General features: G+C 43.2%; 1 protein-coding gene across 1 annotated transcript; it reads right to left on the bottom strand.

Moving 5' to 3' along the window:
- Nucleotides 1-548: 548 nt before the first annotated feature.
- LOC139757498 (uncharacterized) lies at nt 549-25,796 on the bottom strand. Its single transcript, XM_071678012.1, has 16 exons — nt 25,730-25,796; nt 25,163-25,406; nt 19,393-19,569; nt 17,957-18,068; nt 16,525-16,628; nt 15,749-15,855; nt 15,232-15,428; nt 14,193-14,372; nt 13,747-13,888; nt 13,393-13,583; nt 10,603-11,108; nt 9,339-10,121; nt 8,966-9,200; nt 6,684-6,836; nt 6,150-6,282; nt 549-1,910 (listed from the first exon to the last, which is right to left on the bottom strand). The coding sequence occupies exons 1-16, from the start codon at nt 25,794-25,796 to the stop codon at nt 1,489-1,491; spliced, it is 3,753 nt and encodes a 1,250-aa protein (XP_071534113.1). The 3' UTR covers nt 549-1,488.
- Between the last annotated feature and the right edge of the window lie 1,552 nt (nt 25,797-27,348).

Raw genomic sequence — 27,348 nt, 5'->3', positions numbered from 1 at the left:
CTTCCTCCAGTCTTTCTCCATTCAACCTTACCTCCCCAGTTAACTTGTCCCTCAAAAATTACTGAGCCTAATAACCTTGCTCTTATTCACATTTGCTCCCAGCTTTCTTCTTTCACACACTTTACCAAACTCAGTCACCAGTTTCTGCAGTTTCTCACCCAAATCAGCCACCAGCGCTGTATCCTCAGCGAACAACAACTGACCCACTTCCCAAGCCCTCTCATCCACAACAGCCTGCATACTTGCCCTTCTCTCCAAAACTGTTGCATTCACCCAATCCATAAATTAAACAACCATGGAGAATCATGCACCCCTGCCACAAACCGACATTTACTGGGAACCAGTCACTTTCCTCTCTTCCTACTAGTACACATGCCTTAAATATATATGTGTGTGGATTATATGTATATGCACGTGTATATATGAGTGGATGGGTCTCTCTTTGTCTGTTTCCTGGTGATCAAGTATAATAAAAAAATATATAAAGTTACCATCAGTTATGACAGACAGTCTTGCCAAAATTACAGCAGGAAACAGAAAATGTATAGTATCCTAATTTTTTTATTGAATTTCCCAATCAAGAAATCCTCTGCTGGTTGAAGGAGCAAAGGTAGTGTGATTCACCAACAGTTGTACAATCTATCAATAACCATTTGTCGCTGGTAAATTTCTTTTATGAATCATGGAAGTAAAATCTGACTAAATGGATCCACCAGGAGAACATCTTTAATGTGTATCTCCTTTGTAATACATAATTATTGTTCTTTGCCTCAACCCAATCTGAGAATCACTTAAATGTTGCCTGACTATAGCAGACTATAGACTTACCGGGTACCTAAAATTCCATACACCACTTTATCTTTGGTAGAGAAGACTATCTACATACAGTACATAGCATGGCTGCTCAATACAGCACAAAAGAAAATTTATCCACTAAAAAAAAATAATAATAATAATAATAGTATTAACAATAATAGATGGTTGAATTCTTAGGGTGAAAACCCTAACCTTTTCCCAATGCTGTGACAGGCAAGTTGGTCATTGTCAAATAAATTGCCTTCAGTCACAATAAAAAGCAAAGCAGTAAATCCATTTATCATTTTATGATATTTTTGCCACAATTGATGAAAATCTCACAATAACTCGTAACCTGACATGTCCTAAAAGCCTTGTATCTTTAAAGGCACTTATACCATTCTCTTACGAGAGTCTACCATCAGCCTGGAAATGACAGGAATTCTGTTATCACTTTGTCTATGATACCTGAAACTAACATGGAATGTACACATACAGATGGACTGTGACCTCATGATAAGTGAATATATATACATTATGTAATAACCAAAAAATACAATATGGCATTACTTAAACACAACCTCTCCAAGAGACATGATATGTAAGCATTCTTACAGTAAATGCAGAATTAAATGCACCACATATCCCAAGGGATATTACAAATTAAACACACCTTAATAATAGACTTCAGTATTAAGGTTCACCACTCTCTGTGTCACTAGCAATGGAATATGTTGGCAGATAGGTACTTAGATTCTTTTCAAGGTTTCTCAGGAGTTCAACACTTTTTAAAGGCTCATACTCCTTACTCAGTTCCTTGTACCGCCAGGGACCATTTGTCCCATCATCAATATCACTGGTTTGCTCACTTTCACTGACAACCTTGCCACTGTCTGCAGTATGACAACCTTCTATACAGTCTTTTGTTACCACTTGAGGCCTCCCATCTTCCTGATCATCCTCAGAGTTCCCATTTTCTACTACAGCCCCGAGTCTCCAGCATGGTCTGCCAGCCGCTCTCAACGCTCCTTCCTTCAGCTCCGCCTCATCTTCCTCGTCTTCGCTACTTGTAAGGCTCGGAGAGAAGCTGCTGAAACCTAAACTTACTGGAGATCCTGAAAGAAACAAAAATTTATTTGTTTATAAAGAAGTAACTCTCTGAGTCAATTAATACTACAAGACACATCAAATAGCAATGTGCCATCATTTTAATGACACTTTTAAATCTAAACTGATATATAACATACACTGAGGTTTAAAGCTAAGAAGGTGAAGCACTAAATTCCAATGAATTATATTTTAAGATTACTTTAGTATTACTGTAACAAACAAAGCAAGACGATCAAATATGTTCATAGAGAAGCAACTTATAAATTACTTCCCAAAAAAGACATAGTTTAACAAAAAAGTTCTGTCAGTTTATAATTTTAACTTTGAATATAATGGTTAACAGCTTTTTACAAGGAAAATACTTAGCTAAAAGCAGAAAGAAAACTACACACCCTACTTTTTATTTAAGTTTTATTCTAACATAGCAGAATCAGTGGGTATTTCTTCACTAAGGATGAATCCTTGCCAAAATACTATCAAATAGGCTATGAAATATTGCTATAGAGAAATGCAAGCACAGAACAGCAGGCCATCACCAACCTAGGTTTTATAATGTTACTCAATACTCCTCTGTTTCATGCACCATCCATCCCAAATAAGCAAATTTAGAAAAGACCAAAAGAATCAATTATTATCAAAGTGATCATGATACTCTTATGACCATTTCCAAAAGGTTATTAGAATGATTATCTTGTTTGTGTAATCTGAAAATAATAGTTTACATGAGATAGAATTTTCTGTAATATTTTCATATTTTATACCAATATGTATTAGTAAATACCATAAGCATTCCTCAATGATTAGTGTATTAAATCAACTTGATTCATAACTGCCATAAAGATTCAAATGTTTACCCTTCATAAGCGTCGGATCTTCAGTCCAAGCCATTATAGAATAAACCAAATATTTCCTATAAAAAGAAGAAACAATGAGAGAGGAGCAGTTGATCACTGGCATTCTGACCTTACCATTAATCCACATCTGAAGCAGCGTGGAAAGGCAAACAAAAGAACCATAAAGAGAAAATAACGATTACCTATACAGCAATTTATTACAGTATTCCCTTTTAAGCTTTTATATCAATAATGTGAAATTAACAGATGAGATAATAGCTTTGGGAATCAGTTTCAGCTAAGCAGAGAAGAATTAACATTTCTAACTTTTGTGAGGGATTCACAACACAATTCAGGCCAGCATGAGCTTAAACCCACATTCTTAGGACAGGATGCTACAATTACAGGTTTAGTGACTCAAAAAAGCAAATTGCACCTTTATAATAGTCTAGTAATATGAGACTTTATATATATATATTTATTTATTTATCTATTTTGCTTTGTCGCTGTCTCCCGTGTTTGCGAGGTAGCACAAGGAAACAGACAAAAGAAATGGCCCAACCCACCCCCATACACATGTATATACATACACGTCCACACACGCAAATATACATACCCATACATCTCAATGTACACATATATATACACACACAGACATACATATATACACATGCACACAATTCACACTGTCTGCCTTTATTCATTCCCATCGCCACCTCGCCACACATGGAATAACATCCCCTCCCCCCTCATGTGTGTGAGGTAGCGCTAGGAAAAGACAACAAAGGCCCCATTCATTTACACTCAGTCTCTAGCTGTCATGCAATAATGCCCGAACCACAGCTCCCTTCCCACATCCAGGCCCCACACAACTTTCCATAGTTTACCCCAGACGCTTCACATGCCCTGATTCAATCCATTGACAGCACGTCCACCCCGGTATACCACATCGATCCAATTCACTCTATTCCTTGCCCGCCTTTCACCCTCCTGTATGTTCAGGCCCCGATCACTCAAAATCTTTTTCACTCCATCTTTCCACCTCCAATTTGGTCTCCCACTTCTCTCGTTCCCTCCACCTCCAACACATATATCCTCTTGGTCAATCTTTCCTCACTCATTCTCTCCATGTGCCCAAACCATTTCAAAACACCCTCTTCTGCTCTCTCAACCACGCTCTTTTTATTTCCACACATCTCTCTTACCCTTACATTACTTACTCAATCAAACCACCTCACACCACATACTGTCCTCAAACATCTCATTTCCAGCACATCCACCCTCCTGCGCACAACTCTATCCATAGCCCACACCTCGCAACCATACAACATTGTTGGAACCACTATTCCTTCAAACATACCCATTTTTGCTTTCGGAGATAATGTTCTCGACTTCCACACGCTCTTCAACGCTCCCAGAATTTTCGCCCCCTCCCCCACCCTATGATTCACTTCCGCTTCCATGGTTCCATCCACTGCCAAATCCACTCCCAGATATCTAAAACACTTCACTTACTCCAGTTTTTCTTCATTCAAACTTACCTCCCAATTGACTTGACCCTCAACCCTACTGTACCTAATAACCTTGCTCTTATTCACATTTACTCTCAACTTTCTTCTTTCACACACTTTACCAAACTCAGTCACCAGCTTCTGCAGTTTCTCACATGAATCAGCCACCAGCACTGTATCAGCTGCGAACAACAACTGACTCACTTCCCAAGCTCTCTCATCCACAACAGACTGCATACTTGCCCCTCTTTCCAAAACTCTTGCATTCACCTCCCTAACATATATAACATATATATATATATATATATATCCTTTGCAAATTACTATTTCAAAGAAGAGGAACTGCAGTATCACATAAAAGAGATTACTGACTAAAGTGCATAAGTGGCTATGAAGTTTCGAAGGACCCATCACAATACAGTTCTAACTTAGTCTATAAGGCTAAAGGTACAAGCATCAAAAGTTTATTGTATCAGACAATGTTCTCCCTAGATAAAACACATGAAAAATTATTACATTACTTACTCTATTGCAACTTAACAAAGTACATCTAGTGTTGTACTTGAACAAGAGATGATTTTGAAGTTTTCACACTTTGTTTCATAAAAAAAAAAATGTGCATTGATTCAGTCAGATAGTACATGGTCTAATCTCACTTTCAACACAGATCCAGAAACAAATGCTATAGTATTCATTAATGTCACCTTATGTTCTGTGAATCCTTACCTGGCACCTTAACCTGTCTATTTCTACACATCCTGATAGATATATTTGTCTTAAAAATCTACAATTAATTATCATTTATGTTCCTTCTAGCACTTAGTACTGGAATGCTCACTCTGCTTCTCTACCTATATCTTAACAAAGTTGTAAGAAAAAGGAAAAATATATATAAATAAGGTAGCTAGACTGTCATAGTAGAAGATGAAAGAAGAAAGTAATTCAGATTGTACTTACGAAATGTAGAGGTATGGGTAAGTAATGGACAATGTGGTAAGAAGACCTCATCTTTAAAATAAGAGCCATATATACAGTGAACATGTCTATTGTTTTAAATTATCTTGAACACCTGGAAGGTGTTCAAGATTTTCAATTGGTGCTTATGAATATGTACTGTTGTCATTCATGTCATGACCATGGCAGTCAATAGGCCTAAAGCCCAAGCAACCTTCTAACAAAGAATAAACAGTGTAAAATAATGTACTACAACTAGCAACTGTAGATACTGGTTCCATCTGAAAGAAAGAAAAAGAGAGGAGAAGAGATGAATCCATCTACTGTTCTGACAGATCATATCTCCACTGGTCGTGAAGGTCAACCCACTCTTTAGCTATACTTGTAATCAAATCATTTTCCTCATGTATTTTCTACAGATTATTACTTCCTACACTGAGAATACATCTAATGTATGCTAAATCCTTCTCAAAATCCTTGGTATTGTGATGCATTTGAATATCTTGCTACCTGTTTGCTATCATCAGTGTTTGAGTCACCACAGAATATTATATAAGTATGGCATGATCTAAACACATTAGTTCTCGTAGAAACTGGAGGTTCTGAGCATTTGAACATCTTTTGAATTAGAAACATTATATCTATGATTCTCTCATCCTATTCTCTAAAGCTTTCAATAAGCCTGCTGTAAGCTATGTTAATCTAAGTCATTTTCCCATCACTATGATGAGCAGATTCTCTTCCATTCACATGACACTGAAATCATAACTGCCTCATAATCTTATCATTTTTTTCATATGAATAATTCTAAAGTATATATTCCAGGTGAAATGGTAAATCTTAGAAAGAAGTTATCCACACTATATAATACACAGATCTTATCAAACACACATAAGAAACAAGAAAAATAAGCAAAGTAGTTAGAAAGTGTGCCTCATTTCCATACCTGATCCATCGGCGAGCATGGAGTGCGGTGCCCTGCTATCAAGCAGGTTCTCCGAGGATCCTACTGATAGCTGCATGTGTGGCTGCTGGAACAGTGATGCATTGAACTCATCATCAAAGAACTCTTCCTCCACCTGGAACATAGCAGCTGAGGTGAGGTTTTTGTGCCACATGTAATGTTCTGGTGCTACTGGTCTGGAGTACGATATGTTTGGAATTATCACTATAACTGATACCATATAAATCTAAGACCCCTTCCTCTGAAGGGGTTCCTACAGCTTCAAGACTGTCTCATTTTTTGGCCTGTAGTTCCACATGGTGATGTGGGTAGCTTCCTGAGCACCATGGCAGCCCCACATCAGGAGCTCCTAGGCAGAAAGGTAAAAGTGTTTATATACAATAGAGATTCCTCAGCCAAAAAAGGTCAAACTTTCAAACAGTAATCACCTGTAATCATCTAAACAGTTCCAGGTAAAAGCAAAATTATACAAGTCTGAAAAAACAAAAATATTACACAATATATACAAGTCCAAACCTCCACCTCCTGTCGGCGTTTGCTTCTGCGAGGTCGTGACCTTTGACCCTCCGAGTGGCGCCGCGGCTGAATCTTTACCGCAGTGTCCCCAAGCCCCATGGAAGTGCCACTGATGCTATTCCATCTCCGTCCTACAGCCTGCTGCTGCTGCTGCTGTGGGAGAGATACAATAATATTGGTTCAACATAGGCACCATTTAAGATCATTGGTTCAATATAACTAATATATAAGATTATTGGTTTAGCATAGCTACTACATAAAATAATTGGTTCAAACTAACTACTATAAGTTTTTGGACTAGACTCCTGCATGTTATGATACTGAACATACACTGCCAAGAAAACGTTTCTCCTATAAAATCTCTGTCAATCATCTTGGATACATTAACTAAAATTATCTAAATCTCTCCTTCCCTGTGTTCCCCTTTCTCTCTACCTATCTCTTCCTGTCTCCTCATATTTTTTCTTCGTTATGTAAGTAAAGGTAAGGTTATTAGATTCAGCAGTGTAAAGAGGCAGGTTCTTAGGTGTGTGAGACTGAATAGAGAGAGAACTCTGAACTCAGATACCTGGAAGTGGACGTGACAGTGAAATGAACCATAAGACCTAAAGTTAGCCACAGGGTAGTGAGGGGACAAAGATTTTAGACACACTTAGGTATGTGTGGGAAGAAAGGTCACTGTCTTTAATGGCATGGATGGGTAAGGTTGATGGTATACAGGGCGTATCTAGGGGAAATAGCGCCTATGGCAAGCACTGAAATTGCGCCCCTGGCTTGATTAAAAATGTACAAACAGTGGATATATATAAAAATATATACAGTGTAATTATAAACTGTTGAAGAGTTAGGCCAAACTTAAATTTTATATAAACTCTTAAAGACTTAAAGACTTATTTGATCAAAATTTTAACATAGAAGTGGTAATGCAAATGACAGTAGCAAAATATTACCATAGTTGAAAAGTAGGTGAGTTTCTTTTTTGCCTCACAAAACCAAACCGTTAAAAATGTCAATTGGGTAGCATATGTCAAAAAACAAACATGTTGAGTGGCATCCCCCTTCAAGTGGCACCCAGGGCACCTGCCCTACCTGCCATACCCTAGGTATGCCAATGTAACTATTACCTTCAATTTTTGGTATTTTCCTCAAAAAATGAGATTTCCTTTAAAAACTCATTATAAGAAGTATTATTCATGCTGAATACAAATCTAGTTTTAAATAACATTTAGTCCTCCTAATGACACCTAATTCAGCTGTTAAATGAAGCAAATTTAAAAATATTTCTGTTGGTTTAGTCACCTTTATGTCATTCAATTAATCGTTTAAGTGAAAGCAATTTTAAAATATTTTCTGCTCTTTTGCATCGTATTTACTAGGTATGTATTGGTAACTGAGAGCATTATGATATATTTTCCATGATTATTTCAAGCATAGAAGTGATTGAATATCTTATGTTTCAATTGGCATTTTTCTCAGAAAAATAAATTTCCTTTAAAACTCATTACAAGTATTTTTCATGCTGAATACAAATCTGGTGTTAAAAAATCATTTACTCGTCTTTATGACATTCATTTACGCTTTTAAATGAAGTCAATGTTAAAAAATTACTACTTATTTGCTTCACATTTACTGAGTATGTAAGGTTAACTGAGAGCATTATGATATATTTTCCATGATTATTTCAAGTATAGAAGTGTTTGAATATAATATCTTTTAATTCTGAAACAAAAGCTTTTTTGAGCTAAAAAGTACCCTGAACTAATGTAACATATGAAATATATTTAAAATAGAATACTTATTTCAAAGTTATCTTGCAAAGCTAATAAGCATCAAAACAGGATTAGCAACCTACAATCATATTCAGTTTAAAAAATAGGAAATATACTATGATTTTAAAGCAAATTTGATTATAAAAAAGGCTAAATATGCATGCAATATATAGTTCAGACTATTTCTTAAGCCAAAACACTTTGTTTTCAAAACAGGAATAATACACAGTGAAATGGCTTCTCTAACTACTTTAATGCCTTCTAAGCCTAACAAAAAGCTAATGAATATAAAATAAACAAACATGTAATCATTTCAAGTCATAATTACACAACTCAATGATCCCTGTAATCATTTCAAAGCATAATTACACAATGGTCCCAAAACATAATTATAGCACCTATACAACACATCATGTTAACATTAATTGCAAGGATGCAAAAAACTTCCTTGTGCCTCAAGTTGGCATTACTAAAAAGAGCATAAAAATCTGAGCATACTCAAGTATGACCTACCTTACTGTTTGGATTGGTCGAAGAGTGAGGTTGTGTGCTCTGACTGGATGAGGCCCTGGCACTGGCACCATTAGTGTTGGTTGGCAACCATGAGGAAGAGGAGCTAGTGCTGTGATGGGTGGGGCTAGAGGGACCACTGGCCAATGAACACGAAGAAGAGTGACGTGTCAACTGGTGACTGGCTGGCTTGATACCAGTGATCTCTTCCCATCCACTTCCCTCCTTCTTACTACCTCTGAAAAATGCCATGGTGTATAGTTTTCACCAAACAGGCCAATTTGAAAGACATAAGATATGAAAAGAAAGGTTAACATTAACTTCATGTGCCAGTCATCAGTGTTTATATAATGTGAACTTATCAAATATCAAATACCTGGTAACTTGTGCTGGACTCTTAGGGACCGAACGAGACCTACGCGAGCGGGCCTGTTGCTGCTCTTGATGGGAATCATTCATGTCATCCTTACTAGAGGAGGAGTCCGACACCTGTGACAACTTCCTGAGGGTAAGTGTAATCTGACTGACAGTACGGACAGGACGCCGACCACTGATGTCACTGCTGGCACTGGAGGAGGCACTAGCTAGGGACACATGGGAGGTGGTCCTGGTGACACAAGTGCTGGTTGTGAAGGATGGTGAGCTGATGTTCGTCATGCTTAAACCTCGACGAACCACCTCAGTCCTTCGGAGGGCACTTGACACTTTATTTTGGATCTCATTGTGTTCTAACCTGGAGGCACTTGAAGGCCGCTCTGGCACTCCTGAGGTGATCTCCTCCCCTCCATCACTTTCCATTAAAAAGGCCCTCTTAGCAGCGTTTGAAATGTACCCATAGCCACCCGATTGTTCTTCATCTGTTGGGGAGCTCGTACGTGAGTTATCTGAATCTGTAACTGGTGTGATGGGCGAGAGTGGAGGTTGTATGGCAGAGGTTGCTAAAGTACTCCCATCAACTCTCTCATCCTCCTGCTGCCCTCGACACCCACCCCTGCTGCAGTCAACATGCTGCCCACGAGAAAGTATGTCCGGAGTCTGGCCATTTGTCAGTGATTTGATGTTCACCTTATTGGGAAGGAGGTCAGGCTGAAGATCTGCTCTCAGCACCGACGTAGTTGGTGGTCGAGATGGTGTTGATGTTAGAAATGATGGGTTGATTCTGGGGGGAAAAAAGATAAATGAGATGAACAGAACGAATATATATGAGAGAAATTTGCAGACTACCTCAGGATGTAGCTGCATCTCTTTCACTCATTTCTTTATAACACTGAATATTCTATATTTAGACCTGACATGTCTGTTATCCAATACCTATCAATCCATCATCATCACTGCATTCCCAATTCTATGGGGAGGATCAGGCAATACAAGCTCCCTAACATCATTCATGCATATCTTCAACTGTTTCCAAGTGTTCCAGTGAAACATGGACCTCCAAAGTTATACAAGCACTTCTTATGTTTCACTTCACATGTTTAAGTTCATTCATCTTTTAAGACAAAAATGTTCATTCATGCCACTTCTACACACAAAAGTATCACCTCTGAAAACAAAATAAGCTTTGAAGGCTTTTCTTTTTTTTTTTTCACTTACATTCTGCTGTCATCTTGATAAATCCATCAAGACTGTATGAGACTCACTTGGCACTGGTTATGGTATCCATGCTGGGGCTGGGTGTGCGGGTACAAGGGGTTGAGAACCCACTATCCACACTTGTAACCATTCCTCTGGCTTTCTCAGGTAAAGTGTTCGCCATTCTCTGCCCTCCTCCATCTTGCTTACCATCTACAGCAACAGTGGAGTTCCGTGGCTCTTTGATCTGGCCTGACTCAGTGGTACATCTGTTCTGGTGAACCTCACTTGATACTAACACATGCCTACAGGAACCAGACTCCTTCCTCGCACTCTCTGCTCTTGTGAACTTGCTAGACACTTGTGCTTGGCTGCTCAAGGACCCACTGCTATATTTACGGTTGCTGCAGCAGTCACTAGAGGAAGTCTGATTACTGATGGTAGAACTTCTCTTAGATGGAGTAGTTTGGTTGGAGCCCTGTGAGGCGTGCCTGCCGACAACAGGCGTGTTGGGGATGGATGGTGGACCCCAGGCTGGCACAGCCGGCACTCGGTCCTCCTCATTAGATTGAATCTGGAAAAATGCATATGTAAATAGGTGAGTAAACATGAGTCAATACTAACTATTCTATGCACTACCAAAATCATGTCCCATTATATACACAACAGGCTTTAAAACTCACAAAAAAAATAAGAACTGTTATACAAGACCAGAAACCAGAAGTGATATTGCAAAGAAGAAAGTAAAGACAAATCACTGGACCAACTGATGGCGGATCATACACAGGGAAATATGAACCAAAAGATTAAAGTCAGTTGTCTCGTACTACTAAATGAAGGTAGTCCTATACATGGAAAACTTGCTTAGAAGGTCTAAGTATCCTAATGTAGACAATGTGATCCAGACACCTCAAGTCTTCTTCAGGCAAAAAGTCAATTAAACTGATAATTTTCAGAGGGTAAAACCACCCTCCATCCCTGCCTCACACCCTCCCTCCTGGCTCCACACCCCACTCCTTACCCCACACCCTCCCTCCTGGCTCCACACCCTCCCTCCTGGCTCCACACCCTCCCTCCTTGCCCCATATGCTCCCTCCTGGCTCCACACTCCCTCCTAGCCAAACACCCTCCTTCTTGGCCAAACACTTTCTATTGGCCATATGCCCCCTCCCTCCCTTGGGCTACCACGCCCTCCCTTCACATCTTCCTTCCAAACAATGTTCCCTCATCATAACAACGAACATACGAACTAAAACTGGGTACTTTAACACTCGCCACCACACCAGGTGATGCTAGCCCACCTTATCTCTCTCTCTCTCTCTCTCTCTCTCTCTCTCTCTCTCTCTCTCTCTCTCTCTCTCTCTCTCTCTCTCTCTCCTTCAGACAGTAGGTGTTCGTTTAAGTGTATTGATCAAACCCATGGAGGCGTTCTAACGCAACAGGTGAACGGAAGGAAAACAATTGTAATATGGACTTCTGTTATGGTGGAAGAGGACATGGACCTACAAGCTGATGTGCTCATACATCGTCTGCATTAGTATCTGTGCCTACTTAGTGGTCACGAAAACTATTTCTTAACCCTCCAAGAATTACGTTACTACAAGATGGTATGCATTCACATCCCGTAAGCATATCTATTCACTGTAGTTTACAGTAGAATCGCAGTTAATAATAAACTAGTAAGTGATGACGTTTCAAATAATGTTTTAAAAGATTTAGATATGACAAAAAGAAATCAGTCGACATCATATATTGCAAGTGTGTATGGATCTTTACATTCAGGCATATGTGTATTTACTACTCATTGTTTCACTTCCTAGCACGTGTGGGAAAGCAAATACAGCATGACCCAACACAGGGTGGATGGTGTTCACTCTTAAAGATGGATGTCGCTGTTACTATCCTCAAACGATAGCTCCGTACCCACCCTGTCTTCAGTTCAGCTCTCGAGAACAGTGTCTTCTTCTACATTCGAGAACACAACCTCACTCTTTGAAAAATTTAGGAGGCAGTCCCTCTTCCATTTTCTCTTTCTGCAGTATGTAACCCCAGTGTGTGTGACAAGCCGTCAGTAGCTTGTTGGTACATATTACACCGTCCTCAGCTGCTGACAGCCTAACCCTGCCCATCCTAGGATACCACTATCCTGGGGCACAACAGAACAAACACAGCAATCTGGTTAACTGGTTGTTCGCCAGGCAGGCGACACTCTCCGACCCTTCTCGTGTTTCGGACGTGTTCTCTCACTGCTCTTCCTCCCCTCGCTCTAACCTGGCACGACCTGCGACGGGGCGAGGCGTTAGAGGAAGAGCGAGGGTTAGTGGTTGACCCCGAGACTGGAGGATCTCCACCATAGGTCAAGAGCAGACAGTAGTCTAGCCCTCCTCATCTTGCCTGGCACAGCAGATGGCTTACCGAAGGACTTTTGCAAGTGTGTAGATACTTGTTTCGTCATCTAGATACTTGTGTTGGAGTTGAGATATCTGTAGAGGCGTCTAGGTATACCTGAAAGACACCACTACTAGTCGGCGTCGTCTAGCAACAAGTTCAGTAACCACCTTGATGGCTGCTGAACACGATGATGCAACCCTTAGATAAGACGGCCTGACCTTTGACCTGACCTCTGAGGGTCAGGTCAAAGACCAGGCTCATCAGTTACATCGTCTTGTGAATTAAAAATCGTCACAAAATGATGGGAAAAAATTACAGTGCTGTGATGGTCATGCATCCAATATTCACAAGTACATAGATTCGTGGATTCTTACCCCGACGAACTATGTTTGCAGAGGCGAATATTTGAGTCTACCATGACACTTACCCTCAGTGTGAGGATTCTCTGAGTCCAGTTTGAGACTTACCCTCAGCGAGCGTAGCATTGTATGTATCTCCTGCAGGTCCAGTTCTCTCTCGTGAGAGTTCCACTTCAGTCCATACTGGGTGAGGTATGTGACCAGGGACGGTAGGGAACCACTGATGGCAGGAAGCGTCTCACCAGCACCAACCCTGCACACCACCTCCGCCTCCTCCACACCTGCCCAAGGAGCCATACCTGCACCACGGATATACAGGGTCACTCATGATACAATAACTGCTTTCCTTACATAGATAGATAGATAGATAAATAGATAGATATATAGATATGATAACTGACGTGAGAGGCCTTTGGTTGACGACATCACATGTGAGGTATACTGTGACCTCAGGAGACTGACCTGACCAGATCTCCCAGATGATGGCGGTGAGGGAGTAGATCTCGGAGCGAGTGGACACCATTTGCTCGCTGAGCGTCTCCGGCGCCTGCCAGGGTCGCAGCCAAGCCGCCCGCTGCAGCTCTGGGGCCTTCATGCTGCACCCCTGCCGGACACATGCCCTCCTTATGATACATCTCTACATGACACGTAACTCCTCCCAGCATGACATGTATTCCCTTCACATATCAGGTCTCTCCCCTGCATGACAACTTGTCTTTATCCTAACCTTTACATACACACAGCGTCTATCACTCCAGCGACACATATGTTCTTTCCAAAGTGTATGAATACCAGTCTCTTCTACAGCAGGGTAATCTACCATATTTTACGCACACACACACATATATATATATATATATATATATATATATATATATATATATATATATATATATATAATGACTCACCTTCCCATGCATCTCGATGGCAAACTCAAACCCTCCCAGCTTGGCGTGGTTGGTGGAGACGAGGTGGAGGGCGTGGGAGGAGAGCGCAGTGTGAAGCCAGTTGTGGGCGTGTAGGAAGAGCAGAGCCTCCACCACGCCCACCAGGATGTCTACAGCCCCGCCCACACTGAGGTCATGGTGCTGTAGAGATTAAAATCCCATGAACTCTATATTGGTTAAACGATCCAATTAAAATTATAACATACCATGAACAAAAACTCAGAATTCGCACGTTTAACAAGTAGTATGTCAGGGAATTCATGTAATTTCAAATGTAATATTCTACCTGATTCATTATTTTCTATAAGCATCATCTCCAGTGTAACCAGATCAGTGTAGTCAATATAATACATGACACATCAAGTGCACGAAACACCTAACTGTTAACTCTGCTTAACTCTGGGTTAGAATAATTATCATAGACAGGAGATCACATTAAGATAAACTTCTTATTGTTATTTTTACTTGATATAATATCTGGTGACTGGGGCTTGCTGGAGCTTGAACCAACTTAATCTCGATAGAACGACCACAGGGCATGATTTTGTACGACCCATCATGGGATTGATATATTCTGATCTTTGGCTTAACTCTTTAAGGTCACGTTTGAGGTCAGACTATCATGCTCAAGGGTCGTACCGTCGTGCTGGACGGTCGTACCGTCGTGCTGGACGGTCGTACCACCACACTCAAGGGTAGTATCATTGTTCTCAAGGGTCGTATTGTCGTGCTCAAGGGGGCTACTCAGGTAAGACAACTTACTGATTCCTGACGATCATTATAACCCATGATTGTTTACACAGAGCTTAGAAAGTATAACTAGAAAGTAACTGGCTTCCATTCTAACAACAATGACTTTGTATAATACAATAGATACATCCCAGAGCACCATAATAATGAATTCTGGGAAGAACTTTACGACACTGACGGTACAACAGAAACTGTAGCTGTCAAAGCTACGTGTCGGACCCTCAGTCCAAAATAGGGACTCCCTTCTGACCTGCACATGCAGATGGTGGTACAGGGAGCCGTGCGGGACGTGTTGGAACACTAGAGTTATGTGGTCAGGCTGAGGGGAGGTCACGTGACACGCAGCCATGACTTCGAGGAAAGCTGGGTGGCGGAGGCGTCGAAGAACAGACAACTCCTGCACCAGTGACTTGCACGCGCCCTCGTCCAGGGTGCTCTTGTCCTCACCTGAAGAAGATGATGGCGTTGAGAGGAGACCAAATGGTACCTAATGGTCTCTGGTTAACCAATTTCACAAAGGAAATGGAATCGGTAAACTGGACAGTGACTGGGTTTATGTGAGCCAAGATACGATGGAAATGTCAACTTAACCAGATACTTCCATAGAACCAAAACAAAGACTTTTTCCCTGACTCTTCTTTTATCTATCTATCTACCAATCTATCTAGCTATCTCTCTACCTACCTATCTATCATCTATCTATTTATCTATCTATCTATCTATCTATCTATCTATATATCTATTTCCTAACCAACACAGAAGGTTACCTTTCGGGACATTTTCCTTGGGCAGTGAGAGAGCTGGCGTTGGTCTGCGCACGGTGACGTTCGTCCCCAGCCAGGTGTAGGGGGAGTAGACTGTAGGACCACCACACCTGGGTATACAGAGACCTTGTCAACACCCACACAGGGAGTGTACACACACACTCTGCCATGTCGTGTGAATAATTGCTGTATCTGTGGTGCTGGTGTTTGTAAATATAACAGAAGTGTCCTGGTGCTATGAGAAAGGTTTCACAAGACTACATATACATGTGAAGACGAAGAAGGTTAAGACAAGTACTTGACAAAGGTTTTGTTTAAACTCTGGTTTCTATAACACGTATTTTGGTTTCTATAACACATATAAATACAGAAAAATAAGACTCCTGATACTTTGCATAATGTTCTCCCTTTATAACGTTGACGATCAACACAATCATAATATGTTTGTGTTGAATAGATTTTCAGACTTACTAAACTTTTATGTGAAATATCAACGTATATCTTTCACTCAAACCTCAAACTACACAGAGATCATCCTAGTAGTGATGACAACACTCCTGGTAAATACCTAAGCTACCTCTTCACCTGCTTGTGTTTCTGTATCAGAGTTGCTGGAACACATCCTCAAGATAATAAAGTTTTGATGATTAGTAAAATAAAGAAAAAAAAAACTGATGTTCATTAGAGAACTCATGAAAGTTCCTCCTAATGATACACGTCATGAAGACCTCATGAATTTCACCTGGACAGAGAGACACGTCAGGAACTGGTTCACTTACGTGTAAGCAATGCCGGTGACCTCAGGTCGCTTGAGGTCAGTCGGGGTGAGAAGAGGAAGAGAAGTGGACACGTACATCTGATCCAGCAGGTGGCAGGACACGGTCTGCCGGGAGGGACAAAGGTCATGACCTTAGTGTCGGAGTAACAACAACTGATGCCACACACTTAACATAACCTGCGCACGTAAATATGATCATCATAAAACATCTGTACATTTAGTGAATGGAAAATGTTGCGAAAATTCTTGTACAATTCTTCCCTGCATCACAGTCATACTTAAAACCTTTGTTTGTTTCATCGTATAAATGTATGAAAGTAACTTTACTACATGATCAATTAACTATTTCTTCACCTAATGATACAAGATAATGTTCAGACTTCAACAAATACAATTGAATAAATAGTTATTGACTCCACCTTACAAAATAACTGTACGACGGTAATATATTCATGTAAACACACATACAACGGGTGTATCATACAACGTATCAACGTATCATACAACGTGTGTATCATACAACGTGTGTATACGTTTCTTAATCAATGAAGAAATTTTCAGAGAAGATAAAATAGAAGGAAACTTAAATTTCTATTTCTCTGTTCCCAGACAATCGAGGTAAGAATACTGACTCAACTTAATCAATCAATTATCTTAAAAATAATGGAACTTCAATGAATAAAATGAAAAAAGAAACGAGTCATAACCTCAACAGAAACTGTGTGAAAAATTATCAAACGTTAAAGCAAATTGATGATATAATGAGAGTAGTATATTGAGAACATAGTTCATTTGTCTGACGATATCTTAGGATGGAATCTGTCTCGACTTCCGTACCTTCGTACCAGAAGACTAGATATTATTCTGGAAGTACGACTGAAGGATTAAGATGTTGATTAAAGGGTTGAAGGATTAAGAAGTAGATCAATAAATATAGTCATATATCTCATGTGTATATCATCAATCTCTGTTTCCACACCAACCGAACACTAGAGGTTCCGTTAACAGGAATATATCTAACCTTAAATGACCTTTAGACTATCCTTGTTGACCTATGGTGTACAGTACAACCTTATTCCCTTTAGCCAACTCTTAAGGTGACCTTTAATCTTAATATGTTGACTCTGTGGCCTTTCTGAACCTTTCAGGTCCTTATTTACCCTAACCCTTGACCCTTCAACTCTTGGTGTGACCTTATAGAACTTACTGAGATCGTGACGCAAATCATATTGACGTAAGTGACCTTACAGATATGTAATGTGACCCTTCTATCCTAATATCGTTGTAGGTCACCTTTTATGTCAAAACATATGACATGGCTCAACACTATTGACCTATGAGGGCGTGGCTATACTGACCTGGAGGCGTGGCTCTATTGACCTCAAACGGGCGTAGTTAAAGTACCCTTGTTTGGGCTTGCTAGCTATACTGACCTTGTGCAGGTTAGAGGTGTTCCCCCCAGTGTATGCTGGGGAGCGGGGAGACGGGGAGGAGTCGCCCTCGTTCAGACAAGCTCCCCACACACTCGCCAAGCTCCCCTGGCGCCTGCAGACAGTGGGCAGAGGAATCAAACACTGATTTATTTCACTAAGGAAATGTCTTCGTGGAACTGGAAGTGAGGAAAGTAATTTTCCATTTTTTTGGGGGGGGGAGGGATGGAGGGAAGAGCAGGGGTCGCTGATGTATACAGGAGGGAAGAATTTGCTTACGAAAAGAAGAGATAAATCAGAAGAGTGTTGGAGGAGGACGAACTGGAATACAGAAGAACTGGGACAATTATTCTAAAAAGAATAGAGGGGATTGATAGGGAGGAATCTGAGATTAGGGAAGGATAATGATTCCAAAGACTCATGTAGGAATTTGGACTGGAACGAAAAAATTGGTAAAAACGAAAGAATTAGATATTTATGGATATCCTTATTGCTTAACAGCACTGGAAACAGTGAAATAATCATCCAAACAAATAAAAACATGAAAGGTGCTTATCTGACGTGTTCATTATATTGACCTGTTGTCAGAAACAGGTTTAGTGTGATCTGAGACGAGAGAAAGCAACAGACGAAGCTTGATTTAACCATGGAATAATAACAAACCTCTGGTCTACTTTTTGCCACGACTGATTATAAACTTCAGAGGATGACAGTGAGAGAAATCGTGATTGTACAAGAAGGAGGAGAGATTAGAAGTGCTTGAGAGGGGAAAGTATAACGAATTATATATATCAGAGGTAAAGATATGATTTTCTTGCGGATATGTTCGAAGCTCAAAGAATCTTCAGAGCCAGAAATAAGAGAAAAGGAACCATTATTGCTTGGAAAACAAGATATAACGAAGAGGACAACATAGAAGCAGCGGGAAGACCTTCCAGAGGCAGAAAAAAGACCTTCCGGAGGTAAAAAGAAAATTCCAGAGGCAGAAGGAATTCCTCTCAGAGGCAGAAACAGTTTCCAGAGGCAGAGTGAAGACCTTCCAGAGGCAGAAGGAAGACCTTCCAGAGGCAGAAGTGAAGACCTTCCAGAGGCAGAAGGAAGACCTTCCAGAGGCAGAAGTGAAGACCTTCCAGAGGCAGAAGGAAGACCTTCCAGAGGCAGAAGGAAGACCTTCCACAGGCAGATGGAAGACCTTCCACAGGCAAAAGGAAGACCTTCCAGGGGCAGACAGATGATCTTCCAGAGGCAGAAGAAAGACCTTCCAGAGACAAAGAGAAGATCCTCCAGAGGCAGAAGGGACATTTTCTAGAGACAGAAAGAAGACGTTCCAGAGGTAGAAAGAAAGACCTTCCGGAATAGGAGGAGGACCTTCCAGATGCAAGGCGAAATCCTAGAAACATAGGGAAGACCTGGAAGTGTATGTATGTGAGGAACCTTACCTGAGAGAGAGGCTGGTCCTGGAGGCGGCCCGAGGCAGCGTGGGGTGAGGCAATGTAGTGTTGGAAGTGGTGGCAGTGCGCGCCAGAGACCGGTGGAGCGTCATTGCCAACAACAGATCCAGGAAGTTGAGAATCTTCTGACGACGGATGGGTGACGGCTGCTTCAGGGCGTAGTCTCTGACGGAGGAGCAACAGGTGATCTGCTTAGTTGTAGGAGGAACTGGAAGTCAGGTTAACGCCAGGAGAAACAGGATAAATGAGATCAACGCCTAAAGAAACAGGTCAAGTCACGTAAAGTCCAGGAGGAACAACAAGAATCCAGGTCAACGCAGGGAAAGATAGGACCTGCCCTTTAGTTCTTGAAATACAAAATACTAACTTTTATTTCTAGATTCCTCAATATCCTACTTTTCATATCCCATTCCTATACTTATACTTTTTCTCTTCTTGGTGCTTGTGTCACTTATCTAACACCAAGACCATTAGGTAAGGTACATCGACGATTTTTCCAGCACTGATCTTGTGCCCAAGGTTCTGGAAGGCCTGGCATGGTCGGTTGGTGATATATCTGGAACGCTGTTGATAATGACGCTTACAAAATATAGATGAAAACATCTCTAACTAATTAGAGTATGATTGATTTTGTGGCGAAGAATAATATCCCCATTCCATCTCTTTCCTGTGGAACTCAGCTTATATGAGAAAGGGAAAGAGAAAGAAGGAAAGAAAGAAAAAAGAAAGAGAGATGGGGAGGGGGGAGGAGGTTTACAGAGATCCAATTGCATTAGAAGTCAGCCGCATCAAACTCTACTTTCCATCTAGTGAGGCGCCTTGTGGAGGCCACTCGGACGGACCTGTAGCATCAAAGGCTCTCTTCCTCCTCTTCCTCCTCCCGTCTCTCTCGTCTCTTCCTCAGGTTACTCTTCGGGCGCCCCTGGTCCCTCTTGGTGGCGGGGGTTGGTGGTGACTGCTTTAGGAGTGGTCGTACCGGGTTGAGGTACGACCAATGAGTACGATGGTGAGGCACTTAAGCAGGCCAGGCCATCGTTTCCAAGGGTCGTGCCGTCGTGATCATGGATCGTGTTCCGTGAGCTGCGTCAGGTGAGGTTTAATGTTCCATTCACTTCCTGGTTAGTCTGGATGTGTGGCCCCTTCACACTGGGACACCCGCCATCATCAGCCAGTCGATGACGAGTTTTTACGAACTCTCAGGCAATGAGAACGACTACCATCAGCCAATCGTTAGCGTGATGACAATGAGAACCGCTAGCGTCAGCCAATCATCGGCAAGATTAATAGGAACCACAACTGACGAAGACCCGCCAGGCCTGTTCGCGGCTGCAGAGAACTTACAGATCAAATTGCAGTTCAGGTGAGTGATATAAGCATTCTGTCATAACCGACCCATCTCTTCATAACTATCGATTTCATCTTATCTTTCGTATTCTCTCACGATTGTGCTTCACTATCCTGTTTCCCATCTAACGTGGTGGAAGGGAAGGAGTCTTTCTCTTTTCCATCCTGTCTCCATCTATCTTAGTGGGTTGGAAGGAGCTTTCTACTTTATGTAATACAGATCACATATGTGGCATACTATCAATGCCTTCCACCTGATAATCTCATCAAAGACCATCAGGTCGTCTGTTATCTGTCTTCCCCTTGATCACTGTATTCTACCTTAACCATCTCATCCTGTAGCAAGTGTTGTCCTCCACGTATGGCATCCAACTTCATAAACACGTAACGAGGCAGAATGTTCAAAAGAGCTACACCAATACTCCATACCTTCGACATTCCTACTATTTTTCTATCATATTCCATCGAGTTTTCACATTCCATTTTTTTTGCAAAAAAGCAGTAAATGTCTTGTGAATTTCTACCCATCCCAAGGCCGTGCCACAGAACAGGACACAAGGCACATAAGGACCAAGGCCTGAGTCATAATGAACTTGTTTATGTAACAAGTTAAATGTTGACTGAAGTGTGGACAACAGGTAAGGTTACGATACGTCTAATATTTCTGGGACAAAGTTAGGGTATTTCTCAAGTACCTGAGTCATGGCTGGGATGCTTCTCCCGAATCTGGGACAAATGGCCATTATGGATGATATGGTTACACACATCATGTAATGTTTGGGAAGATCTGATTATATGTCTCGGTGCATTGATGTTGGTAAACCACCTAGGTACACCACCCAGGTACATCCCTCAGATACACCACCCAGGTACACCCCTCAGATACACCACCCAGGTACACCCAACAGGTACACCACCCAGGTACACAGTACTGTAGGCTGTGACTACACAATTCTGGTGATGTTTCGTGTGTGGCCGGTATGAATAGGAGGGACAACTGCCCTAAGCATCTATAGCTCAGCCGAGTCGGGCCACAACACGACCAAGGTGTCCACTGATCCGGTTTCTGAAGCCATAGTTGTAGTAGCAGATTCTTCTTACATGATATTATGAAACAAGACGAATCGTCCGGACTCCACCTCCATTCGTCCTGAGTCTCACAAGTTATACTGACGTTCCTCCTTCATGACTGGTCATAAACTAAGAACACATAGACCCAAGTCAAGTCCATATCTGGAGGCATAAACTTTAGCTATGTAGTTCATCATTCATACGATGTTTCCCGGGATCAACATTGGAAGAAATCCACAGTGAATATATGCTAACATCAATAACATGTTATTATAATCACCCTCTGCCTCAATTATGCTTTCGACACAAGTGCCATCACGTTGCTGCTTTTAATTCTCTTCCTCCGAAACAATAACAAAGTTCAAGACAATGAGAATTGTATACAGATGAGTCCAGATATTTTCGAACTCTCTTGGTGCAACTTAATTATTCCTATTGTTCATTTCCTTCATTACAGTCCCAGACTTTACATAAATCATTCATCTGTAACAATCTCTGAACGAGACAGACCACCAGGACAAATCTCTGGCAATAAACCACAGGAAAGAGTCACGTGATATGTGAATTAACGAACGGAATCTTATTGTGTCATTGAGACATCATCACCTTTGAATCATGTGGTCCCGGGTTCGAGTCCTAGACCGGGTAGCTATCTCAATTTAACCTTCTCTTTATAGCTAGTCGATAACTGGGAAACTAGCGTAAGTCGCAGTTAATATGAATTCTTAAAAAAATACTCGAGATTTCCAGGGGCTGCCGCTAGACTCACAGTGCACCGCGGTGTATGTGTGAGGGACAACATTCCGCCTCAAACAAAAGCTCGTAGTATTGAGTGTTGGAACCTCTGGTGGGCGTCACTGGAGGGAACCTGATCCCCCTCTTATACAGCCACGCGTGTTGGATTCCTTGCAGTCGTATCACCTGCTGATTACTTACGTAATTATTCTAATCTTTGTTGACATTCCAAGTCTATACTTGAGCATAGTGGTTGATTATATACCAACGTAAACACCTAGATCAAGGATGTATCTTGCAGAAAGGCATAACACCAAGCATTCCATGTGTCGGCTCTGTTTTTAAGTGTTCTAATACTAGTGATCCTTCAGGCCTCCGGACATGAAGGATCGAGGAGTTTATGATCGCTTCGCTGGTGGTGATGTTCGTGAGGATAATCTCTTGCTGTACCTATAGCTGGCTCAACCTTGAGCAATACCATGCATCATGCAACTGGTTATCACGTTACTGTCCACCTCGTTGTGTGTCCTGGTTATCATACGCCTCGTATCTAATGACCTCTGTATCATCACCAGTTCCAGTATACTCAGTATATCATACGCCTTATGTATGATGAACTCTGGTCCCAGTATACTCAGTATATCATACGCCTTATGTATGATGAACTCTCGCTCTTCTCCTTAGTGTTGCCAACGTCACTATATATCTTCTATATCACCAGTCTTTCACGTGTATGCAGTGTGGTACGTACAGTGTACGTACGTACCTCGTGCGTACAGGTATTCTGGCCCTACTGAACACCACTACTACCATTACCTCCCCACCCCACCCCACCCCACCCCGCCCCGCCCCGCCCCCCGCCCCGCCCCGCCCCACCCCGCGGGGACCAGGACCATCTGGGTCCCTAGCCCCACTTCTCATACCCCCCCTCCTCCCTCCACTATACACTCTCACTGTCAGCGTGGGTGACGCCAACCTTATGTTCCGCGTCACCTACGCAGATGCGTATGGGAGTGTTGCGTCCCACACACACACACACACACACACACAACACAACACAGCCATGCCCTTAGCAACACATGTTGGGTCGAGCAGTGGCTTCATTTTCAATCCTGGCAGTTGACAATTATCCGGCCATTATCCTCCAGTCTTAGGTCAGGTCAGCTCCCTCCCTGCCATCACAGACCGGAAGCCTCATGTCTGAAGCCATCCCCCCCCCCCCCCCATCCTGCCTTCAGAACACAGGTCAGCACATCACGTGGTCTGAGAACTGATCAAACCACCTGTTCCTGGCCGCCACAACACCTACGTCAGTTGATCCATGTGATTCTACCTCCGTCAGGACGATGGTACGACCCTTGAGCACGACGGTGCAAGCCAAAGATCAGGCCATCATAACCAAGGCTCGTACCGTCGATCTAAGGGCTCGTACCGTCGTACCGAAGGCTCGTATCGTCGATCTAAGGGCTCGCACCGTCGTACTGAAGGCTCGTACCGTCGATCTAAGGGCTCGTACCGTCGTATTGAAGGCTCGTACCGCCATCCTCAAGGCTCGTCCAGCTCTGCCCAGGAGTCGTGGTATCGAACTGAGGAGGTTAACCCATGAGGGAGGAGGAGGAGGAGGATTTCCCCTCCTGCATCCAGCCCTCAGGAGGCAGCATTCATCCCTCGCGCCTCCACACCACCACCACCACAACGGTCGCATCCCGCAATTTAAGGACATCAAAAAAAAAAAAAGACTTTAAACTACCAGCTCTTTTGGCTGTTGTGATGCTGGGAGGTTCCTGGGTCACTGTAGGTCATGACCCTGGGTATAATCATCTTCCTGACCCTTGACAATTACAAGCGGGACCTCTGACCCACAAGGGGTGGGGTGCGGGGGTGCTGAATGCGGTGGTAACCCGTGCCAGAATTCTTCGCTGCTGAGAGGAGGTGATTGCGATGTTCTCTAAAGGATCTTCTGTATATATATACGACAAAGCTACCATCATTCTCTCTCTCTTTCTCTCTCTCTCTCTCTCTCTCTCTCTCTCTCTCTCTCTCTCTCTCTCTCTTGGTGTAATGATGCCAACGCAGGTATGTTGTAATCCAGTCTCACAGCAAAGAGTGGAGAGCAGCAGGTGAGGAAGCTGCGTACACACCATGGTCATTATGTGTCATCTGCTGAGGGGGAGCACGGGTTGTGCCCCCAGGTTGTGGTGGCTGATGAGGAGCACGGGTTGTGCCTCCAGGTTGTGGTGGCTGATGGGGAACACGGGTTGTGCCCCCAGGTTGTGGTGGCTGACGAGGAACACGGGTTGTGCCTCCAGGTTGTGGTGGCTGACGAGGAGCACGGGTTGTGCCTCCAGGTTGTGGTGGCTGATGGGGAACACGGGTTGTGCCCCCAGGTTGTGGTGGCTGACGAGGAACACGGGTTGTGCCTCCAGGTTGTGGTGGCTGACGAGGAACACGGGTTGTGCCTCCAGGTTGTGGTGGCTGATGATTGTGTAACTTGCCTTTGTAGTCTGTCTATGAGTTCGTCCACTCTTCCCTCTCCCCCTCTCACCTCTCCCCTCTCCCCTACACACTCACCTGGCTCTCCCCTCTCTCCTCTCCCCTACACACTCACCTGGGAGTCTGTTGTTCATTGTCAGTGAGGGAGAGGTCTCCTCCTGCCTCGGCCAGGAGCCGCAGGACCCTCCTAGAGCCCCTGTAAGAGGCGCCGTGGACGGGAGTGGCGCCCTTCACGCCGCACCGTCTGTTGGGGTTGGCTCCTAGACGTAGCAGTAGGGCCACGACCTCGTTGTCCCCGCCGAAGGAGGCGCAGAAGAGCGGAGTTTGACCATGGGAGTTGACGCTCTCGATGTGAACACCTGCAGGAGGAGAGATCAGGGGGTTAGTATGGTGGTTGTGGTGATTATACAGGTAGTAGAGGTGGTGGTATTACTGAAAACACCATTACTAGAGGTAGTAACTTGTTCTCATAAGCAAATATTGTACGTACAAACCTAAGAAACATTAATAACATCCATACACAATTACAGGGACACTAACATATATGTAAACCTATAGGGGATCACACACACACACACACACACACACACACACACATACCCTCACGGGGACCCCTTCCCTCACCCAGGAAACACCTGCACCCCCAGGTATCCACCCCCGCAGGAAGCAGGGCCGACCCCACCCGGGGGAGGTACAAAGGCCAGTATCTGCGTCTTCATCTCCTGCCGATGGTCGAGGTCACGCCCCATGACGGCTTCCTAGGGGCAGGGGGCTGACCCCTGGGAAGAGCAGTAGGGGGGGTATGCAAGGAAATGGGGGAGGAGGTAAACAAGAAGAGGAGCACCTTCAAATTGGCTGATCATTTTCATGTATGGAGGAGGAGGAGGAGCGGTGGGAGATTGCCGTCTTCTTACATCTTTAGAGATGTTTTTTTCCTCACGTGTTGATCCCTGACGGAGGAGGAGGAGTCAGGCCGGGGCTGAGGTACGGTGAGGGTGGCGGCACCACCAGGTGAACAACATACGAAAAATAAATACCAGAATAAAGGAACACAGAGCAGCCCTCCCGGCGCGCCCCGTCTGCCCAGGTAAGAGCGCAGCGGAATGAGGCAAACACTGGGGTGTCGGGAGAGTAAACTGGGACGAGAGGGAGGATAAAAGCTTCCCCAGGATCATCAAAACACCCCATCTTCCCTGCCTCCCACTCGGGTATTGTGTGACGTGTAATGAGATGCACCGGAGCAAGGAGGGTAGGGGGTCCTCCTCCTCCTGACTCACCTCCTGCAGGAGCCTGGGCCACGCCCCTGTGAGGGGGGGGGGGAGTGGAGAGGGTGAGGGTAGAGAGTCCTCCTCCTCCTCCTGATCCACCACCTGCAGGAGCCTGGGTTATGCTGATCACTCTAGCCCATCATGCGACCTTCGCCTTCTCATTACATCTTCAGCACCATCTACCTAGCTTCCATCACCATCTATCCCATCTCCATCACCATCTATCCCACTAGCACCATCCCCTCTCCCATCTCTGACAACATCTGCTCGACCTACGCTTCATCTCCACCAATCATAGCGCGACCTTCACCACCATTCATCCTAACTCCATCTCCACCACTCACGGCTCCGCCACACAGCAACGTCGACAAGTTAAGTGACAGAACTATGAAACGAGGAGATTCCTGCTGCTCATGTTAGTCCCCTAGATGTTCACGCTCCACCACATCTCTCTACCACAACTGGAGCAACGGACGTCTGAAGCACAGGTCTGAGAAACGTCTGTGAAAGTTGCATGTGGGAGACGTCTGTAAGAGGAGTCTGTACACGTCATCTGTGAGCACCGTTTGTGAGCATCGTCTATGAGTCCCGTCTATGCACGTCGTCTGTGAGCCCCGTCTGTGCACGTCGTCTGTGAGCCCCGTCTGTGCACGTCGTCTGTGAGCCACGTCTGTGCACGTCGTCTGTATGCATCGTCAGTGAGCATCAGTCTGTCAGGAATGACGGGCACAGCACGGGTCATGCAGATCTCTATCATGTCATCATCTAGTTCATGACATCAACAGTTTCTCATCATGGACCAAAACTCCGTACCTCAATACAAGATTATGGACTCTGAGCCTCGGAGAGAGCAGCTTGTCTCAAGATAATGCAACACGTCATGTTGTTTTTATTCACAGTATTGTTCTACAACTTCTCAAAAATTCTCATTTTGTACCCTCCAGAGATACTTCATATTTTTTGTGGGAGGACTCACAACCCCGTCATGTTATTGTCTATAAGAAACTAAACTGAAACTCTAATACACTAGAAC

Source organism: Panulirus ornatus, chromosome 27, assembly GCF_036320965.1.
Source record: "Panulirus ornatus isolate Po-2019 chromosome 27, ASM3632096v1, whole genome shotgun sequence".
NCBI lineage: Eukaryota > Metazoa > Arthropoda > Malacostraca > Decapoda > Palinuridae > Panulirus > Panulirus ornatus.
The sequence above is the reverse complement of the archived record's forward strand: the minus strand, read 5'-3'. Positions and strand labels throughout refer to the sequence as shown.

What these genes read in the sequence shown, in the direction of transcription:
- LOC139757498 (XM_071678012.1), bottom strand. Translation starts at nt 25,796, where the DNA reads ATGGGGCGTGACCTCGACCATCGGCAGGAGATGAAGACGCAGATACTG. An exon ending in GATACCATAACCAGTGCCAA is followed by an intron (nt 10,122 to 10,602) that starts GTGAGTCTCATA and finishes TTTTCCCCCCAG; the next exon opens with AATCAACCCATCATTTCTAA. An exon ending in CATGCTCGCCGATGGATCAG is followed by an intron (nt 1,911 to 6,149) that starts GTATGGAAATGA and finishes TGTTTCTTTCAG; the next exon opens with GATCTCCAGTAAGTTTAGGT.